Consider the following 22720-nt stretch of genomic DNA (forward strand, 5'->3'; position numbering starts at 1 on the left):
GGTCAGTGTCGATGGCAGGGTAATTTACAGTGCTGCTCAGTCGGTTCCTTTCCCGACGTATTTTAGAGAGATGGGAAGACACCTCACACAGGTTAGGCAGAATCTGCTGTGATGGAAGGATGAATGTAGCTGTTCGCTAACATTTTAAGCCAGGGCGATCTGGTTTATCAGTCAGTAAGCAAAAGCCTGTTTATTCTCAAAAGATTTAATTTTACCAGTAAAGGTTGAGACCCTAGCCCAGAGCAGGAGAGGGATGTGGGGGCATAATTTTGTTCAGAGAAGAATCTGTCCAAAGTGTTTGGAGAGGGAGGAAACTGGAAGGGAAATTTTCTGTACAGGGGCCATACTGTTGAAGTCTTTCCTGCTGCTTTCAGCCCTGTGACTGATCACCTCTAGCCATTTCACTGCCAGCTCTCAACAGATGCAAGGAGATGTTCAAGTGCCCCTGTTTGGGTGAAAAAATGAGTCTACTTACCTGAAAAGTAGAAGGCTCAACTTGAAAATTAGGGAACTTCAGCTCTGATTCTAACTTTGATACTAGGCCCTTTCTGTATAAATAGATGAAGCAGTTTCCTAGATCTAAGCTTTCTCAGACAGGTCTGCTTGAGTATACCTGTGTATTAGCTAATACTCTGTATAAGCCAGTGCCTAAAAATACCCACACCCTATGGGCACTTGCTAGAGCTGTGCAAGCCAACAAGTTTGCTCACAATCAAAGATGAGGAGGAATATTTTCTGAGTTCATGTGGGTTCACCATTCCTGTCTGTTGCAACCAGATTCAAGACTGAATTTGACCTGAGTTAAGATGCCAAGCCTGAGACATGCCTGGGTTTTCAGAGGCTGTGTGAGCTGTAGTGAACTTCCCAGCCATTCTCAATGCTTGTAGTGACATGTACAGGCAGGATGCTTCCTCGCTGTTCTGGTACCTGCAGCAGAATACCTGCAGTGGTGGTAGCTCATGAGAGCCTTACTAGGACTCTCTCCATACAATGACACCAGGAAAGAAAATGCCTCCAGCTCCCCAGCAGCAAGTTCATGTGAGATTTACTTCCTAAACAGTTTTAGAAACCTAGGTTCTTTAGCAAAATAAGAGCTGCCCAGGGGTAAAGTTCTCTAGAGCTAAACAAATTCACATCAATGGAGAAAGAGGGAGTTCAGTCTCCATTGCCCCCTCTCTCCCCATGTGTATGGAGAGATCTCCAGGTGAAAATTTTGATGGTAGTTTATGTGCAATGTGGCCAGCTCTCTGGATGTTATTGCTATTCTTGCAGTATCAAGTATACTTCTGGAGTCTGCAGCCCCTGCAATCCAGTGATTATGTGTGAATCTTGGATTTCATTTTTGAGAAATGTGGTTAATAGAGAAAGCAGGATCCAAGTGTGACCTTGAAATTCAAAACACAGAAGAAAAATTAAATATATATATATAGTGATTTTTATTCCAGTTTCATCATATTCTGTGATCTAAGTTATTTTTAACACAACGCTTTGAAAGGGATTGAGAATCGTTTCATATAAGGAGATAGGTGATAACTGTGGAGTGTGTAGATATGCAGCACAATGTTGCATTCTTCTCACAGGACACCAATAGCTGCAGTTACCATGTGCAGGGAACAACACTGAAGCAGCTGCCATGTTATGCTTTAGTTCTGATGCTCATGTGAGCACGCATGTGCTCTTTCTGCTTTTTTCTCTCACCAGAGCTGTGTTTGCTCTTTCTTTGGAGAAGAGTTTACATCATCTTTATCATATCTCATACAACTCACGGTATTATAAACTATGCTGAAGTCTAATCATGCTTTGAGTTGTACCGTGTCCTTGGTCACAGACAGGCTGTGAATTTCACGTTAATTATACATGGGTATAACAATATCCGTGTTAAACAACATGACTTTCTATTTCATTGGATACCTCCTTGTTCTTGTGTTTTGAGAGATGGAAAACAGAGATGGAGAAGTGAATGGAAGAATAAAAGTCTGCCTTTGCTATCTCCTGGGCTCCCATCCCAAACGTTGATTCCCTGGCTCCATAATGTTATTAGCAGACGTGACACATTTTGAGGCATTGTTCCAGGGAGTAGTGCCAAAAATCCTGACGGTGTCTCAGCCATTCAGAAGAGGATTGGTCCTGCTCACCAGTTAGGACTGTGGGCAGGCCCTCCTTAACCTGCAGCCTGCTGTGTTCACCACAAGGCAAGAGAGGATAATAAAAGGATGTAGAATACCCAGGATCTCATTTGTACCTTTTGTTTAAGGATCTCCATCACTTTCCAAATATTCTTTAGTGGGCTTTAAATACTCTCTAGTGTATTGTCTGGGCTTCTGGTGTCTAGTTGTGCAATGCATTACTATTCAAGGTATACCTTGAATAGCTAAGGAATACCTTACTACCTTGCCATTCAGGAACTGGAGCTTTTGATCCTGGTACTGCCTTCACTTGTAGTGAGAGACAGTAATTTCTTCAAGAGCTTTTGATCGAAACAGAGAATGTAGAGACAGAGTTTAATCTCAAGTTTCCTGAGTTGTGGGACAACACTGTCTCAGTGACTGGAATCTCAGAGCTTGACTTGGGTTAGTATCTTCTTTGAAATGTGTGTTCAAACTGAGCCACAGTGTAGGTAAGAAAGTGGTGGGCCAGTAAGTTCAGATGAGTGTGTTCTATGTAATGACCACAGACATGGTATTTTAATAAGCAGATGAGCAGATGCAGACAGGGCAACATTTTTTTTTCCTGCTGAGGGAGATGAAGTTAGCCAGACTTGAAAAAATTCCCCAGAAATTTGGTGCAAAGGTTTTGGGTGGTGACTGCTGCAGATCTGCAGTCACATGAGTGCATTTTGTAAATGGGATGGAGGGCTGACCTCTGTATAACTACATGGTGCATTGTGTGATAAGCATTTTTCGTAACTACAAGCTTCTTACCCTGAGAGCCGGAGCCAAGGGGGTGAATGTTTGCCTGCAGGTCCTGGGGATTGGTTCACATGTAAGGAACTTTCCCTACCAGTTATTCAGCTGAGCTATTCGTCATCACACAACATCTCTGTAAAGGGCTAAAGCAGAGGCTGTAAGCACAAAAAAGCTGCGCAGCTCAAAGACTATAGCTTTTCCTAAGCTGTGTAAAACTTTCCAACACGTCCCAGAGCTGTGGAGGTACTCTCAGAGCATGCTAAGGCTAAGGTGGGGGGGATGTTCCCCTCCAAAACAAGGTTTCTGCTTCTGGTGCTTTGCAAGCAGATCAGAGGCCAGACCAGGGCGCAAGGTTGCCTGCAGCACAACTAACATTGCCTGTATCAGGAAGGGATCCAGAGTGTGGCATGCAGACAGTAACTGTTGCTCAGCTTTTCCAGCTATCTAGAATAGATCTGACAAGCAATTAGAGCATGAATATATTACAGAGCCGATGGGGGATGCCTTTGTTAAAACTTGTGACCCATACTTAGCTGCTGTTTACATTGGCGGCAGCTACGAGGGTGGGCAAGACCCTACCTGCCTGTCTTTCTCCTCTCTCCTTCCCCATGCGGAGGAGCTGGGGAGCTCTGCATTTCATTGGATATTTCAAATGCTTTCTGCACAAGTCATAATTAATGCCGAGTTGCGGAGCTAAGACCAGATGTGCTGCTGAGATTATCTCCCAGGGCAGATCGGCTGCTCTCCGCTCTGTAGCGCTGGGTGAATGGAAAGCTGCCAGTGCTGGGACTCAGAATGTGTCTGATGCCTGAAGTCAGGACTTTCTTTCTCTGCCGCTCCTGCTGTCTGACACTGCCTGGTTTCTGCTTGAAGCTCAGCGCCTGTCATGTAGCAGAGTGCTGCACAAGAACAAGAGGTATGAGATGATTTTCCAGAGTTCAGATTTGTTATGGTTTTTTTTTTTCTTTTTTTCCCCGAGGAAAAGCAGGTATTTGAGCTTAGCCTCAGACAGAAGCTAAGAATCTAAAAAAGGAGCTGGCTTTACAAAGGGGGAAAGAGTGGGAAGGACCCAGTCTATGGCCAAAAATACTACCAGATGCCAAGCTAGCCTTTGAAGATTGTTCTGGGGAGGAGTGTTTCTGTTTGCTTTTACATAGAGTATTTAAATGAATGTATGTGGATGAGACCAAACTGCTCCCAGTATATGGAGGCTGCTGTTTGTAGGGAATGGGGTCAGAAGACACCAAGTTCTACCACAGACCCATTTGTGTGACCTTGGGCAAGTTACTTCATCAGTTTCTCTTGATTCCTAATTGTCGCTTCCTTTCCTTTTCCCCATTCTTGCATGCTTTGTCTGGCTGGATTGTTTAGTTGTTAGGGACTATCTTTTCTTAGGCACGTACAGCTCCTAACATGGAACTCCTTTTTCAATTGCTGGTGCAGTAATTCAGATAGTGTGTGCTTGGGTGGGCCAGGGAAGGGAAAACACGAGCTAGAAGTTTGTGTGTTTTGTGCTGTGGAAGCATACGCATTTCTGAATGTCTGCCCATGATTTTTTTCTTGGTGCTTTCATGTGTGAGAGGGATAGATAACTGGGAGCCTAAGCCTGAATGTGGGAAGGTAAAAGCAGACGCTTACCTGTGCAGGTGAGCACGTAGACAATCTTTACATCCATAAACTGCCTGTCTGTGAGGCACCACATGCATGCGCGGGTGTATGTACTGCTGTATAGCAGCATCCAGGTGCGTGCCTGATTATCTTCCCGCACATCTTTTAACGTGTGTGTACTAAGCTGTACATTCAGCTGACGTAGGTGTATCTGGACTTTTCCCACTTTAAGTACATATGGAGTCCTCAGTCCTCACTGTAAAGAAAATCTACTCAAGAACTTGCTTTATTATCTCTGTATTTAGTTTATTTTGGTTGAAATCAGAGCTCTGATGAGGAAAACTGAAGCAGGGAGCATATATTTTCCTGCCCACTGCATGTCTGGACAGCATAGCTGAATGTATAGGCTTTGTATGCCTGGAGCTGGTGGGTGAGCTATTCAGGCCAGGACAGAGAGCCCGTCTGTGTCTTAGTCAGTACTTCATTCCTGGCTCGCTTTTTCCACAAAGAGGCACCTAAATCTTTAAAGAACAGAGACAGCTTGTTGGAGTAGAGGAAAGAAATTCTGTAGCTCTGCTAGCCCATTTTTTTAGTATCTCTCGAATCTTTCTGAGATTAAGGATGTGGTCCCAGGCATGCTGGGTTTTTTTTCTGCTTTGAAACCAAACAAAAGGGCCTAGCTACAGATAAGGGTATGACAAGGAAAGTTAACCCTTGGGTTGCTGGTAGCTTTTGGCTTTATTTCCAGCCTAACTCTGTCTGGAAGTGTGACTGGATGGCACTGGCTCCCCTTCTTCTGGATGAAGAGAAAGACTTTAATGTCTTCCAGCAGGATCATCAAATGGAGTGAAGCACTGCCAAGTTCAGTCTGAGCTGCGGGCCCCAGTGATTAAAAACAGACCTGTGCCTTGAGGAGCTGGCGGATGAGACTGTGTGTGACTGGCTCCACATTAGCTTTTCCTTGCAAGACAGGGCAGTCCCTGTCCAGCCTGGTGATGCTGTCATATCCTGGTAGTTTCAGGGACATTTTACTGCATCAGTTTTACAGGCCCTTCTGAGACCTAGCTGAAGTGAGATGAGCTTTACAGAGCGAGCAGGACATCACCTCATCGGTCTGCCCTGTTTAGCCCTGGGAGACCAAAGTAGGTGCATCTGCTATGTCTCTTGCCAGTGTAGTTGTGAGAGCCCTAGTGATAGTTTTCCTGAGGGTAGACTTCATCAAGGCCCTCCAGCACATGCCCAGATGAAAGATTTCTGCAAGCCCAGAACTGTCAGCAGCTTTAACTTGCCTTTGACAGTCCCTTTCCAGCCCCACTCCAAAGATTGCTCTTAGCTTGCTCCTTCTCTGAACCCTAACACTAATTTCCTTTTCTAAGCCATGGATAAGCTCTGCAGCCACTACAGATGAACTATTTCAACAAGGCCAACTTTCCAGCCCCACTCTAACTGCAGCTCAGTGCTTTCTCTCTCTAAACCCCAACCCTATTCCTCTTACTGCAAAAGGCTTGGGCTGGGAACAATCTTGGTGGTCCTTGTCTATGGCTCAGCCAAAAAAATTAGGGGTAGGAGAGAAAGAAAAAGCATAGGACTGCAGTGTAATTGGAACTGCAAAGGGAAAGTTGCAGTTACCAACAGACTTGGCTTGGGCGAAATATTTTGTCTGTGCAATGCTTGGTGACCTTTTCTAGTGCTTCCCTGGAAAATTAGGGTTCAGGGTTGAGGGAAGGAGAAAACACAGATCTGCAATGGGAGTTGGGCTGGACCAACCAAGGCGGGAGGCAGCTAAGAGAGCTGGGCTGGGAGAATTCTTTTGTCCTGAAATGGCTTCAGGGTCTTTTCTTCCCCTCAGCAAAAAATTACCTGTGACGGCTTCATGCCCTTTGGCACATACACTGCCACACAAGAAGAAACCCACACTTGTGCCAGCTCCTTTTACTCATCGTATGATAGGTAGATCAGCTTCATTCTCAGACATCTTGGTCTTGGTTTCATGGCTGGTTTTTCCTGTTACCTATTTGAAATTGTTTGAAGGGAAGTGAGCAGTATTGCAGTAGAAGAATATTACAGTGCCTTTGTTTCCTCCAAAGACTGCTCTTTCTATTCAGGAGAAAAAGGTGTTACCAACCTCCATGCCTGAGAAGGAGGAAAGACAGGGTCCCCAGCATCTGGCTCTGTAGCAGACACCCATAATAATGTTAATACTGTGCTTGTGAAAGGTCTATCTGCTGCTCTTTCTGAATCTCAAAGCAGGTCACCCTTCTATCTCTATCTGTTATCTTAGTGACACACTCCTTAACCTCTGTGTCAGTGGTCTCTGTTTGGCTGCAGTCAGCTTGTTACCCCAGAGTCACTGACGGGTTAAAGCTACTGCTGTTGTGCTCCAAGTTTACTGGGAAGGCAAGGACTGATGTTGCCTGAAATGTATTAGAGCTTGTTGCTGACCACAGACCAGACAAGGCTAGGGAAACGTAGACAAAGCTTCACACTGTAAGTAGAGATTATGCACGCTGCTGTTCTGTATGTGCTTGCATGTGTGTGTGTCTGACGCTGCCTTTGTCCTTGTTCTAAGTTAAGTCTAGAACGCCAGAACATGGGTTTCTGGAAAAACATTATCTCTGTGCTCTATACCCAGCGAATGCAGAGCATTTACCTCTTTCTACAGCCTTCTCTACACAGGTCCTTTAGGAAACGGCTGTGATTAAAGAACAAGAGATTTGAGAAAACAGGGCTGCCATCCTGTAATTGCCCTGATATCTACCACAGCCTGACCTCCCTAAACCTAGATGTCTTGCATCCAGAAGAGTGAATACCGTGTATCATTTTAAGGAAATAGATGGGTTTGGTGAAAGGAAGCCTGGCTCAGAGATTGATGATAGGATATGGAGGGTTTTTTTGTCTCTCAGGTGCATGGCTTGGGGTCTAACCCAAGCTTGCTGTAACTAATGCTGAAGGACCTTGGTTTGCACTGGGCGATGGCCTAGGATCAAACATTCAGATCAAAGGAAGAGGGAGAAATGGTCACTAGCAGAATAGCATGAGGGAGGTTAGACAGGACACATGTTCCTGCTCAGTTTTTCACAGCTGAGGGGCCTGCACTGTAGCTTGCAATTCTTGTTACCTGGATCATTCCTGTGTGTATTTAATATGATATGCAATGCTGAGAGTTAATCCCCCATGAGCAGGATCAGCAGACAGGCTTGGAGGTGAACAGCCATGGAGACTTTACTTTTTCAGCTGTGATCTGGATTCAGAAGTTATCTGAGAAACTGGGGTGAAAAGATTGTTCTTTCATGGCTTCCCAGCCTCTCTAAGTGCACTGGAAACCTGTGGACAGCGCTGAGCCCCACATACCAAGCAGTTCTGCTGTGCCCCATCATGACAACAGGGATTACGTGATGAAATTACAAAGCAACCTGTGCAAAAGCAGGAAGAGATTCTCTGTCCTGGAACGTGACTTCAGAGACACCCATATCAGTGAAAATTCAAACAGATTAGAAATGAGAACTAGTAAAAACTTTACTCTGCAAGAAAACTAATATTTACAGTGATAAAGATAAGTCACTCCCATGCTCCAGGGCATGCCCTCCTGCCAGGATAAGGAGGGAATTTCCTTCGAGACTCTTCATGGCCCTCCAGCTCTGATACTGTAATGCAGTTGTGTAGGCTGAGTTGTAAGGAAGCTTTCTGTCTTCTGACATATGACAAACTGAGAGGCAAAGGCAATTGGACTTTAGGATCCTTCTTGTGTGTTTCATTCAGGGAGTTGAAACTAATAGTGAAAGGTTTATTTCACTCAGGACTCAGCAGAGTTGGAATGAATATAGAAAGCAGGTATGGTTTGATATGATGTCTCCCATGAAGGACAGTGAATGTTGGTTAGGAAACTTCCTGACGGGGGGTTATCAGCCTCCCATGAACGTAGCACTAAAATAAAAATGGAAAATGTGGTTACTAGCAGGAAGGTAAGCAGAGCCTTAAGAAGTGACAAGATCCCCTGGCCTGGTAAAGCACATGCATGCATCCATTAAACACTGCTTCTGGCTATTGGTTGTAACACAGTGTATCTCAAATATTGCATGCTGCCTTTTTTTTTTTTTCCCCAGACCTGCAGGATTAACTAAGTGCTGAATGCATGATCTAAAGCTCCTTGATATCAGTGGAAAGCTTCTTGTTGCTTTTAAAAATCTTTGAATGGAATTTCTTATCTGCTGTGGTCTGGTCTCATCTGAAATTGAGTAGATTCTGGGTTTTTCCCACTTACTGAATTCTTATTACCAATTGTGGTTAGCTTGGATGCTATCCTCCCTGACTCCACTATATCTAGGGTGCTAGAATTTGGGTTTCAGAACACAACTCAGCAGCTGTCCTTTTAGATAGAGCATTCTCCTACTGGCAGGGATTGAACTAAGACCTTTGGGTATTACAGCCTGAGCCCCTTCCGTGTTGTCAAAAAGATCTGGTGCCAATAGTGGCATTCAGCAACTGGTATTGACCAGGAATTCCAATTGTCCCAAAGAGAGAGACAGTGCTTCATACTTGGTGATATATGTCTACAGTAAATCTGACTTAAGAATTACCTAGACCAGTCTGTTTTTAGAGTATCTGATGCTTCCAATATTTTCGTATAGCACACATATTTTAGTAGGAAGGACAATGTATTTTTTATGCATTTTACTCTGTGTTTTAATTTTCATTCAGCAATTTTAATTAAAGAAAAAGAAATAGAAATGCAAAGCTTGCAGGATGGTGGGGAATTTTCATAATAGCCAGTTTTAATGTTGACAACTGTATTCTGTCATGTTATCAATCCCCTGCTAGCAGGATAGGTACCTGTTGGGCTGGGCAGCTGCAAGCTGTTAAAGGGAAACTGTGTTGAGAGCTAAGAGGTGCGTGCATGCAGAAAGGAATTGTATCCTATAAAGTCAATATAGCCTTTTGGCATTCTTGGAACAGAAGATACAATGGAAGTATAATTACTTAATCCAGATTCAGCACAGCTTCCGATAACCATAAACATAATCTTAACCCCACATTCCTTGTATATAATGAGATATAAACTGGCTTCGGTTAGAGGAAAGTTTGAAGCACTCTTAAGCAGAAAAAAAAAATTTCTCAGCATATAATTCTTGGTTTTAAAAATAATATTATTCCTCTGAGCCTGTTAGAAACTGGACCTTCACACAGGTTCACCCCCTCCATGTGAAAGTTTCCCTCATTGTATGCCCTGCGTGATAGCTCAAGAAGAGTTTAAGCTGACACCCAGATGTCCCTCTTGCTCTCTGTTGGCAGGGATCTTTGGACAGCGATTGGAGGACACCGTACAGTATGAGAGGAAGTATGGCCAGCGCTTGGCCCCACTGCTGGTGGAACAGTGTGTGGATTTTATTCGGGAGCGAGGTCTTACGGAGGAGGGCCTCTTTCGGATGCCTGGCCAAGCCAACCTTGTCAAAGATCTGCAGGATTCTTTTGACTGTGGAGAGAAGCCCCTTTTTGACAGGTGAGTTGACATCACCAAATTCAGGCTGGTTTATCTGTGGCATGTAAAATCTGGCATGAATGGCCTTGCAGTGGCGATCCTAGTTTACGTGTTCTTTCCATACCATCATTCTCTTGATTTAAAGTGCCGCTGGGGCTTTATCCTGCATGGTGTTGTGTGTGGAGGCCTTCATCCAGCTAAGTCCTTGAGAAGAGAGAGAAATTGAGCCCATTACTGTAGAAGGGGCTACTCCATTGTTTTAGCTTAAGCACATGTTGGATGAAATGCATTGCTAGATTTGGGTGCGGCATACTCAGCAGTTGGTGGTATCCCACCGCAGAAATGGATATGGCAGAGATGAACTAGGTGCTTTGCTGCTTTCAGATGTTGCGTTCTCCCTTGCCACAACCACAGTGGGTCTGCCCAGTGGCAATATCTTGACTCTTTCCCTTCCTTTGTCACCAGGTTTCAGAATAGTCACCACCATCTCATACATGTTCCCTTGCTGTTATGTGTGCAATGCATAGAATTGGTCAGCATGTCATAACAAAGCACTGTCTGATGCCAGAAGAATTCTTGGCCAATATGATTTTTTTGGTCCACGATTTCAGCAGCTGAGATGGAACATTTATTTTGAAACTGAATATATCTTTTCATTGTCAACAAAACTTGAGTCAAATGTTTCTGAAATAAAAGTAGCAATTTTGCATTTTTCTTCCCAGTATAAAAATGTTAACGTAATCACTCCTCGCCTGGTACAAAGACTCGCTAGTTACGTTTTTGTCCTACTGACCATTGCAACGTCAGGGAGCAGCAAGGGCCAGCTGCTCTGCAAAGCAAGGTGAGCCAGGAGCCAAGTGTGGTAACAAGGCTGGCAGAGGCAGTGATCACTAGACAAGTCCATAGTGATGAGGCAGGTCCAAGATCAGGCTAGGTAATCTGTCCGTGAGTCAGGGTCCAGGTCTAGATCAACAGGATCTGTAGCCAGGCATAGACATGGCTGTGAGGCAGGAAGAGTTGTAGCTCAGACATGAGATAAACAATAGAGGCTCAGCTTAATATCGGCTCCCACGGGAAGAGTGTCAGCCCTGGCTCAGAGCATTCTGTCCAAGGTCAGCAAGGGAGGGGGCACAGCTCTCAGCTGTGCTATCTCTATCTTGGCCCTGAGCCGAGGCAGTCAAATATCAGGAGGATGGATGCTTTCAGGGCCCTTGCAGCAAATCCTGTCCATACTCTGTAACTAACATTTCCTTCCGTCTCTTATATGTACATTCTACCCAGAGTGAAGGTTAGAATTGTGCTAACCTAAACAGTGCTTTCAGAAATGGGCCTTGATCCTAACAGAGACCTTGAACTCCAGGGATAGTTGGATCCAAGGCCAATTGTGTAGATCTGGACCAATCTCTGTCACAGGTCCAGAAGTGGGATCAGATTCTGGGATCTTGACTTGAAGGTCTGGCTCCATTTCTTGCTGGAACTCACTAGCACCACTTTCCCAGGTGATGCAGGCAGCATCCGGTATATTGCCAGAATATTAACCTGGGGGATCACTTCCCCTTAATCTGCAGTCAGTCTCGACATTGCCAATAGCATCCCTGCCTACTGCTGCAGAAACAGCTAGTGCTCTCCTGTGTGGGCAGCACTGTGTTTGGTCTCATCCTGGGAAGAATATCCTTAGAATTTATTTGGAACATTCTTTTAATTCTTCCCTCCCCTCAGCTTCCCAGACCACCCATCCTCATTTCTCTGATTCTTAACCACAGTCAGTATTTGCTCCCTAAATGGAAGTGTCAAATATTTAGAGACATTTTCATGAAAAAATAAAGTTTGAAATCATCAAATTGTCTCACTTCATCTTTTCTTAAACAAAATCTTTGTATTTTTAACAATGCCTGGGTACTAGTTCAGAAGTAGAATTATCTTAATTTATGTGGAAGTGAACAAAGTTATTTTGGAAAACACTCATATTCTGGAACAGAAGTATCTATGGAAGGAATTAATTAGGAATGACAGTTTCACTTTTATGTTTTACCTTAGTCTAATCCATACTAACTTCACTGTCATGAGGGTAAGCAAAGCCTTTCCCCAGCATTTTTAAAGCAGAAAGCACCTTTATTTCCATAGGCATCTGCACTGGCTAAATAGATCAGTGCTAAGTCTCACCTTTAACAGAGGCAGTAAAGGTGTCCATGAAGGAATGCCTCCATTTGGGTAGTTGATTTGAAATGTGATAACTGAAGGTTCAGTACAGAATTAAAGGAGGCAAACCTAGCAGTACCCAAGTAGCATGGCAGTTCACGGTCCCCCAGTCGTTGCCTTTTACTCTTTCCACCATGTCCACTGTGACTTGAAGGCCCAGCTCTCTGGTCTTTGATATGTATAGACACAGATAGCGACAAGGGAGAGGCAGTTCCACCCTGGCTGAGTGAAATGCTTCTCCTCCTAGCAAGCATAATTTTCTCTTTGTGTAACTAAAACTATCCATGTATGGCCTAGGATACCTAGGCAGCAGCAAATATTTTCTGCAAATGTGAAATCCATATGCTTGTTTCCAGATCAGGTTCAGTGAAACGAATATCCTTTTTTTTCCTAGTTGCAGTTAGTGCTTTTAGATGTCTTTTCTATCTACAGTCATCTTCCAAATGCTAAAGCCTGCCTTGCCCCATGGTGGATCAGATCTCTGTGATGACTGATAATTAAAGTGTTTATTTTTAAAAGGCTTGCTTTTATTTTTAAAAAGGTTTGCTTTTCCAGTTTGGGTTTTAAATGCATATGTATATTCTTATGAAAGGCCAGGTGTTGCTGTTTTGTAAGCACCTACAGCAGTCTGCTCCTATGGCACTCCTATGCTGAAAGTTTGGCTGCATTTCACATGGCCTTCTGGATGAAACAATAACTGCAGCCAGCGGACCTGAAGCTGTAGTCTGGGCTCTGCTTCTGAGTGATAATCATATCCACCATCCATGCTTGGAGCTCCACACTAAAAAAGAAGAAAGGGTACAGACTTCATTTGTAAAGCATTTTTAATCAACTGAAGAAAACCAATATGTGAAACTGTGGTATTCTCAAATATGATGGAGCTATTTAATAGGAATGGCATTATCAGGATTAGCAGGAAGTGGTAGCTACTGGCAGCTTCCTATTGCAGTTTTCCCTGTTTTGTTTTAGCTGTGTGTTCCAAAAATGCTTAAAAACATACTAAGCAGGAGAGATTCAGGTTTTAGACAGAGGTGAGGATTTGAAGCTCTGTTGCCCCATGGTTGCTGATGTGTTTTTCTCAGAGTACTTTAAAAACTGTCAGGGCAGTGGTGGGCAGTGGGGAGCTCATGACAGAATCTGTTTAGACTTCCAACAGTCGAAACCTTTGAGGAGATATCTGCAAAGATTAACAAAGTTGTACAGCTGGAGACTTGGAATGAGGGAGAGATATCACCATACATCAAAAGCTGGATAGGAAATGGAAAGGGAAGAACAGGTGCATCTTCATCATGGGATCTGACAACTCAACCCCAACTTCAAGCAAAGGAGAGAGGAAAGGAAAAACAAGTTCTTGGAGTGGGAGAGAAAAGAAAATCTGATATCCCAGCCTAACAGATGGGCTAGGAAATACCAGATACCCTAGCCTAGGGGAGGAGATGTGACCCACAAGCCGGGCAGCCATGCCAAATGGCAATAAAGAGCCTGGAGGAAATACAGCCTCCTCCATTTTTTTTCTGAATGATTCACTGGGACCCTTGAGAGCCTTGGCCCATCAGACACAAGTGGGTGTTGACTGGGGAGAGTATTAGGCAGGAGGGTTCAGTGAGAGGATCAGAGGTTATATTTGATTGCATGAGGATGCAGAGCTGTATTGTCAGTGCTATGTGGTCACTGTGCGCTTGCCTGGACTGTATTACATTCCTGATCCACACTGGCTGAGGAACCACAGCACCACTGTACCTTAAGCAGTATCATGGGCATATCTCTTCCACTGCCCATATTGCCTGAGATGCATTTATATCTTGACAAAATGGGAGATTTCCCTTGTTCCCAGGTAGACCCTCCTGCCTAGTACAAACATGGCTGAACAGCTTCCTTCCATGTGCCTACTTTGTCTCTGTCCTAAGAAGGACCTTGATGCACCCCCAATGAAAGGCATCAAGCTTTGGGGTAGTGTGGGTTTCTAAATTTCCTTCCTTCTTCTTTATTGCAGCAACACAGATGTTCACACTGTGGCGTCCCTCCTGAAGCTTTACCTTCGAGAGCTGCCAGAGCCTGTCATACCCTTTGCCAAATACGAAGACTTTCTTTCTTGTGGACAGCTACTCTCAAAAGATGAGGGAGAGGTCAGTGATGCTTCTAATCTGCCTCCTACCTCGAAGGTTGTTCCCAAGACTCAATGTAGTACAGCTTTCTTCTCATCACTCTTCAGTTCTGATTTAAAACAATTAAGTTCCTCAAAACTTTTCCCTGAATTTTCCTGAAGCTGTGAATTGGGCATTAATATCACAGGCTCCTGCTTGAAGCAGGAGCTTTTTTGAAGTGACTCTTGTAGCCTGGTGCTTCTTTCTTCCGAACAAAGCTGTTCTGTAGCATAATCAGCAAGAGATGCAAGGTAGGAGATCTGGGTTCCTTTCCCAGCATTGCTGTTGACTCAAGCTGTATGAAGTTAGTCCCTTTTTCTGTATTTTCAGTTTCATATATCAGAACAGCATGTTCTGCTTCCCAGAATTTTTGGTGGCTGAGACGTTGATCAGTGCAATGGTTTTTGTATTTCTTAGAGGAACAGTACTACAAAAAGGCAGGGAGGATATTATCCCAAAACGGGGCAAATAATGCTATGAATACTTTGCCAGAACCTTCTTATGATGTTCCTCTCTTTGGTTTCCAGGCAAGGGAAGGGGCTGACAAAAACCTCCAAGTCTGTGGCAATCACGGAAATTTTGATTCACTGCTTGGGAGGAGCAGGATAATTTACAATATGATTGATTGATCTGTTTCACCCATATTGTTCCTCTTGTGGTGAAGCCTGAGCTCTTTGCTGGCTGCAAAGGCACGTTGGATCTGGTCTAATGCAGGTGGAACTGTGCCACCCACCTTCTAAAACAGAGGTTTAAAGAAGCTGCAAGGGTTGTTACTAGTGTCAGCTAAAGAAGCAAAGGCATGAGGGCTTATAAGTTGCAGTCCACAGTTCTGTCCCTTTTCTGTGTGTGGCCTCAATAGCGTGCTCACATCTTTGTGTCTGGTGGGGATTGTAAAAACTGTTCTTTATTGGGAGCCTGGGGTTCACCTTTAGTTCAAGTGGCAGAAGGCTCTGGGGAGATTCAGTCCTTCATGATGCCCATAGGAAGATGATTGTTTGTATGCATCAAATGTAGCATATCTGGTAATGTCAGGTTTTTACAGATAAAAGGCAAGTTTGCTACTATCCGTACTTACATGATGTATTCTCTAGCCAACTATGAGGAAGCAAATTTCTGTGCATGACACAACATATTACCACAAATGGACATGCATTTGCATCCTGGACACAGCCACATCAGTGTGTCAGTGCACTAGTGTTATCTTTTACTAGGTACAGGTATGTGTCTACTACCTCCAAAACTCACTCATTTCTGTCTTATCCTCAGTCAGCTTGGGCATCTCTGCAGGGTGCTGTGTTACAGACAGCACAATGGTTGATTTCACAAGAAAGAGCAGCATTTCTAAGGCAGTGGAGCTGGTTTCATTTTGGTCATGAGATGTGGAGACTGGGAAGTTTTGAATCCATTAAGCGCTATTGCACAAGAGTAGAGACACTGCCAAGTTGGGCAAACATAATTGTATATCACTGCTCAGCTTATTAACTTCGTAGTCTGCCTGATTTTGCCTGCACAGGCTGCAGTGGTTTGGGAAGCAACATCTGTGTTGGTTTTGTGGGAGCAAGGCCAGACTCAAATGACTTATAGTGCAGTATTCTCTTTGGATTAGAAAGGCGATGAAGAGCACTAGATAGCCAAAATGAAAGCTTACAAAATACAGTTCAGCTGATAGCACAAAGTTGTCTTGTTAGGCTGCTGTTGTAAACATAACCATTTTTTTTTGTAAGGAAAATCTGGAACCTCAACAAGGCCTGTTTACTTTTTCAGTAAAGGAAGGTGGAGTGCACGCACCAAGGGTGGAGAGGCTGTACGTGCACAGTAGCACGTGGAGCAGAACGTAGCACAGTCATACCTAGCCTGTAGAGCCTGACTCACCTCCCACACGGAAAATCCCCTACTCAAAAATTAGGTTTCATTGAAACCATTTTTTACCACAAAACAATAAGTAGGGAATTTTAAAATCAAACATTTCATTTTGAAAAAGTATTTGGAAACAAAATACAATCTATTGTTTTAATTTGACGTACTATTTTGTTTTCTTTTTTCACTTGGAAGTTTTGAATGAGACTTTTGAACTCAAAATATAATTTAGTTTTGTACACCCACTCCCCAATAAAAAAAATTACTTCAGGCAAAATAGCCGTTCAGATAAAATTGTTGGCACCTCATGCTGCTACATTGTGACCACAGATAGGAATTATTATGATGTTAGCTTGGCCTAATCTCCATCTGCAGCAAAAAATACTCCAGCACTGCCCTAAGCTTTACATTTTTCATTCAGATTGCTGTTCATCTTCATTCTATGCCCAACTAATCTCTGGTGTTGGAATGCAAACAGAAACATAACAAAGACCTTGGGTTGTGCTGAGGCCTCCACGTATGTCAGCAGGACTGCAGTGTTAAAAAAAATTTGATTCTGATCCCAACTGGTTGGGAGAAGGGATGGAAAATGAAAAACAATTTTAGAGTAAAAATGAATGAAAGATCTTAAAATCTCTAAAACCTCGGTTGAGTCTGAGCTGACTTGATGTGATAGTATTTTAGCCTTCACTGCTGCCTGTACTCTAGAGATGCACACAGCAGTTCAGTGGGCTAAGCACATGGCTTTGAGTTTTTAAAGAGGGGTCTGAATTTGGGTAAACATCTGAAGTGTTGCTAGTTTTCCAGCCCAACTAGAAGCTCCTAACTGGTGCTGATCTGTTACACACATTGCAAAATCCTTGATTTTAGGATCGCTCCTTGGAAAGCATGTATCTATGGTAAATTAGACATGCAGCATTTTTAAGGAGGTAAGAGTTATTACTGCAAAATACCATGATGAATGACAGTGCAGTGCTTCTATGGCTTGCTAGACTGCAGCCGTAAGCATGATCAGTGCTATTTGTTAATAACGCAGCAGTTTCTAGCTTGCATTTTCCTTTACAGCTTCGCTGTGGTGTTACTAGGCTCAGCCTTCTGCCATCTGTTGGTCAGGTGGTTGGTGGGTGCAAACCGGGCAGAGCTGATAAATGCTGCAGCAGGAGAGAAAGCTTTTTTTAACCTGGCAAGTGATTGTACCTTGACGAATATGAAGATATTCTTTGTGTAATACCATGTTTGTGATTCCTCGTGACAGAGCATGGATGATAATTTTTTAAAACCTTTTTTTCTTTCAGGTAGCATCCTGTACCTTTAGGTCATGTTTCCAGCTGTTCACAACTGCTTGCAGTTTCTGTTCCAAAGCCCCCTCTTGCATCCAGTGGAGCCGTGGTATTTTAATTCAGAGCACTTGGAATGCAGTGCCAAATACCATCCTGATTTCTGTATTTGGAATAAATTGGGTTACAGAGCAAAATTCAAGAGGGAATTAGGTCTGTTAGCTCAACTATTTCTAGTTCAAACTCCTTACTTGAAAGCTGGATGACCTGAACAACCGACCTTAACCTTCACATCAGTAGCAACTCTCCTTGATTCAAATGTTTTCAGAAGTTTAAAAAAGAGAACTGAGAATTTCAAAAGTGAATGGTCTTTTATTCATGTCTCCATTGTTGTCTATTAAACCACCATAATTTTTAAGCTAAGGAATTAAAAAGGACTTATTGCTTTTAAGAATTCTTTTTTTAAGTTTCAGGTTTTTATTAGAGGACTTCTTTTGTGCCGAGACATATAGAATAAAAAATTGTCTATACATTCAGGATATTAAGGATGGAGGCAGGAATACAGACTGCTCTCTGGATCTCTCTGACTTGTCTGGACCAGAGAAATCAGGAAGGTCTTGCAAGAGGCTGGCCGACAGAATTCCCTCCCTAACAGTCCTTAATAAATCAAGGAAAGTCTGAAAAGAATGTTCAAATGCACTTCAGCTTGGAACCAGCTGCTTGTGGAATTTCTCTGTCATTAGTTAGCAGTCCTACATCATTATCACTCTTCCCAAATGTGCTTGTATATCTATTTTCCCCACAAAAGGTTTAGTTGTCTCAAAAAATAAGAAAATCTTCAGGGCAACTGCAGCATTGAAAGGAACAAGCAAATGATGCTTGGGACTGTGGAAGGACAATAAACTTCTGAGTCAGAGTTTTTCATTAGATGATTTAAGTAGCTTCAGGGTTTTAAGTCATTCCTGAAGCAGATGTCTCATCTTAGTTTCTTACTTTTTAATGTAAAGACAGAAATTTTATGAGGAAGTATGTCACAGCTCAGACTGACTGCAAATGGAAGTAATGAAAAAGAAGGTAGTTGAATTGGAATGTCAACTAGCTTTTTCAAGGAAAAAAACTCTCCTCTCTTCGGTTGAGCATTTCTGCAATGTATTTGTGCTACAGTCGGTGCCTCAAAGTTTCAAATAGGCCAGGTGCTGAAAACGCACATTTGCTGGTACTTTTACACCAATGCCAGTGGGCAGACTTTGAAGACTAGCAGGTCTCACTAATTGAAGGTTTCTGCATCAACCATTAAAGCTGACAGGAGGATTTTCACTGATTTTGAGATCTGAATCTATCTCTGGGCATTGGTTGTTTGGTAAGGCGCAACACACTGGATGACACCTTTTTTAAGGCAAAGCCTCCTTGTTATATCATCTGTTGTTCACAGTTTTGACTCTGGAAAGAGAACTTTTTAGCACTGAAGGAAAGTCACATCTGCTTTGCATCACTTAAATTAATAGCTCTCCTTGTTTTTCCTGTCCCTCAGGGTACACAGGAACTGGTTAAACAGGTGAAGAATTTGCCTCAAGCCAACTACAACCTCCTCAAATACATATGCAAGTAAGTGAAATTAATTACACTTGGAAAAGTCACTAAGTTTTGTAAGTCTCAGTCTTATGTGCAAATAACTTACTCTGAAAGTATGAATATTCAAACATCACTTACATGCAAGTTACTGCTCTTATAAAGCATGTGGAGGTGAATGTGCAGCCTGCCTGAAGGAAGCTCTTGGTTTATCCAAGAGCATCAGCCAAACAAATTGCTGTCACCCACAGCCTTGGCAGCAGGCATGAATGAAACTAATATATAATATAGCTTATTTTAGAAGAACTTAAAGACCAGTAAAGAAAGGCATTTTTTCCAAGTACTGCACACTTGGAAGATTTATGACACAAGCTGAATAGCAGATGCAGTCAGAATAGCCAGTCTGGCCTCAGCTCTGGTTTGGAAGTGGAGTTGAGTGGTTCCTCTTGGAGTACCAGGGACTCTGCTTTAAAAAAATATATTTTGCCTCACTATGTCCTTCTATAGCCACTTGTTTTAACATCTGAGCATCTCAAAACATGAATGGCTGAGGCAGGGGAGTATAGTTATACATGTTTCTAAGTGAAGAACTGAGGAAAGGAAAGACAAGTAGAATTTGCTTCTGACTAGTGAAGAAAACTGAGAGTTTCAGCACAGTGTCCACCACAGGACAAAGCCACAGAAAAAATGGGAGTGCCTAGAAAAGTCATACTGCAAGTAGAAACATTCAAAAATTGGCCAAGTAGTGCAGAATGACAAGGAAACGTTTTCCCTGCCAAAACCTATCCAAAAATTAACAATAGTTTAGGAAACAGAGTACAGACAGAGTGAGACTGTGCACTTTTGAGACCGCTGAGTCCTCTTTCCTGCTATGGTAGATTTGCATGTCATACAGTCCTTTTTACAACTAGGCTAATTATGTACAAGCTATTTAGGTGTTAGTTACAGCCTTTCACTTGCTATGACTCCTGTTGGGAGGCTGTTCCAAATTGCAGAATATTAACAGTTGGAAAATTTCTGCTGATTTCCAGCTAATACGTATGGATAGCCAGTCTGTCTGGATTTCTCCATGTGCTATCTTTGGCTGGCATAGTCTTTTTCTTGTGTTGATGTTTGCCCAGCTGATGCATTCACAAGGTGCATTTGGGCTACATCGGTATTTTGTTAGATTCAAGCAACAAAGCCCTTTCCAGAGGCTGCTAGATGAGTGAAATGTCTTTTTACTTCTGTTATATCTGTAAGCAAAAACTGGCAGAAGTCAATCTGTGTAATTGGAGAATTCCTATAAAAATGTGAAAATCTGTCCTTTCATACCCAGTAGAAGGCTGGATCCCTGGTAGGCTGGTACTTTTGGCAGAAACCATCCTGTCCTCTCTCATTCATACACTAGGAGGGATCTGGGGTTATTACTGAGTATCTAAGCTGCGTTAGTGCATTTCAGGTATGTCAGGGTTGTATAAACACAGGACAAAACTGTTCCTGCCCCAGAATGCCTATAGTCTGAGAAGTGACTTATTCCTCTCCTCCTTTGATTTTTCTGGGGGGGCTTTTCAAGGTTCCTTGATGAAGTTCAGGCTCACTCCAGCATTAACAAGATGAGTGTCCAGAATCTGGCTACAGTATTTGGACCAAATATATTACGGCCCAAAATGGAAGATCCAGTGACCATGATGGAAGGTGGGTACTACTTTTGTGAGATAACACAGTGCCTGTGTTTTGGAGCTATAAGGCGATGCTGAAAGTCATACATTCACTGGTAGCTGTATTACTTGACTGCACAGTCAGCAACAAGTTAAGCAATCCTTTTCATCAGTGCCTGTGAGGGGATGTACTGGTTAGCCCACTCACCGCTGGCTTCGGAGTGTCTCTCTGCACCACATGGAGATACCTCTGCCCTGTTGTAAGCTGTTATGTGAAACTCTTTTTGAACCCACTGCTAAAATGAAAGCTCAAATGTTCTTCAGAAGGACCATGTTTAAGTACCAAACTGCTATCGTTTAGTATTCGTGCATTTCTGTGGTTAGACAGCTCCTGTAAAGGACATCTAGTCCACAATGAAAGAGGTACTGTAGTTTTTGCTGTGCCACAGTGGCTATAACTAGGTGTCTTAAAGTGTTGTCTTCTAAGCAGGCTGTGTATGGGTCAGAACTTCACAGAACTCAAGGAATAAGTTGAAAATGACTGTTAATTTTGGATGTAAAAATCTGAAGCTTGAAAATTATCTACCTCCCATATGGGTCAGGAAATGCCCAGGGCATGATCTCTGGCTGGTTGACACTAGGGCTGGGATACAGCCCCTCTCCTAGGTGGCACTGGAGCACAGCTACTGTGGTGAAAGTTTCAGCAGGGTCTTTGCATCGAGTTTTGTGGGATCTTGGCAAGCCTGCAAAAAGAATTGATGGATTCATCCAGCATTAGGCACAGATGGAGATGCTGTGCCCAGGATGTCTGAACTCAGCCCCGGCACTGCTCCCTAGCTGTAGGGGACAGCTGACCTGGTGTTCTGCATGATGGAAATCCTTCACAGAATGCCAGCATTATCATGCCTTAGCAGCAGTCGTGCCTTTAGCTCTGCACAGGTGACCTCTGAAAGACACTGCAGATGTGTGCCCCATGGATGGCAACTCACCTTGAGGTAACAGACCAACTTGAGAGCATGGCCTGACATACTGTAGTTGTTCAGGGACTTGAAGCCTGCCACAGAGATGCGGGGCATATTATTAAGGGTAGCTCTGAGACCCCCTGGAAGGGAAAACGGTACAAAAACGTGGGAAGGAGAAAAAGGGAGTGCAGGAGCAGATGCTGGGTTATTCAGCATTACAAAGGTGGGGATAGCTGAAACCTCAATCTGTTGTGTGATGCTGTGACTTCCCCTAGTGGCCAGCTGGCCAGCCTTGATAAGGCTCTTGCAGCCTTGGCCGACAACAGGCTTTTTGTTCAGTTGGTACCCATGATCAGTTTGGGTTCAGTTCACCTCAGGCATTTCATTAGGAAGTTCAGGTGATGGCAGAGGTGCTTCTACTGTGTGTAGGTGCACAGGTGCCACAGATGTTCTGGTCTTATGGTCTCATCATCATCATATGAACATATGACAGTGATGTGACCTGGAATTCTGTATTAGCACAGACCTGAACAGAGAAAAATGGGGATCCAGTAACTGGATTTTTAGACTTAAACATTATGCTCATAAGCAACAGCACTGGGAATGTTTTCTTTTATTGCTAGTTGAGGATAGAAGATTGGTTAAATAGAAATAATAGAGAAGTGGAAAGACTCTCAATACATTTTTTTTTAGCTTCAGGGTAATACAGGTCTGCTAAATCAACTGATAAGAACTGGCAGCAGTATTTTTCTTTAACAAAAGCACACTTTAATTGTCTCTCTCTTCAAACTTAAACCATGAATTTCATTCAAATAGAAATGTCTGAAGTTTGACAGCTAAATTGTTAGGAATACCCTTATCTCCAGAGAGGTTTATTTTTCTCCCTGCATTCACAGACATAAAATAGAAGTTGTAGGTGAGCTCAGTACATCTTGCTATCAGACCGAAACCTCATTATTAAATTCAGACTCTTACGTGAACCCCTGAATATGTTAGTCTTATTCTCTATTTCAGGCAATGATTAAAGAGAATTAATTACATATTTGCTTTTTTTAAGGTTTTCCTCTTTTTGTAGGAAGTGC

General features: G+C 43.1%; 1 protein-coding gene across 6 annotated transcripts in view; it reads left to right on the forward strand.

Annotated features, from left to right (window-relative positions):
- Positions 1-22720, forward strand: part of ARHGAP22 (Rho GTPase activating protein 22) — a 159933-nt gene that overhangs the window by 130423 nt on the left and 6790 nt on the right. For all 6 annotated transcript variants that reach the window (XM_054832040.1, XM_054832042.1, XM_054832044.1 and 3 more), the window contains 4 exons: positions 9804-10011; positions 14183-14315; positions 18999-19072; positions 20592-20713. In XM_054832040.1, coding sequence (XP_054688015.1) covers positions 9804-10011; positions 14183-14315; positions 18999-19072; positions 20592-20713 — 537 coding nt within the window. The remainder of the gene's footprint in view (positions 1-9803; positions 10012-14182; positions 14316-18998; positions 19073-20591; positions 20714-22720) is intronic.

This window comes from Grus americana, chromosome 7, assembly GCF_028858705.1.
Source record: "Grus americana isolate bGruAme1 chromosome 7, bGruAme1.mat, whole genome shotgun sequence".
In the NCBI taxonomy this organism is placed as follows: domain Eukaryota; kingdom Metazoa; phylum Chordata; class Aves; order Gruiformes; family Gruidae; genus Grus; species Grus americana.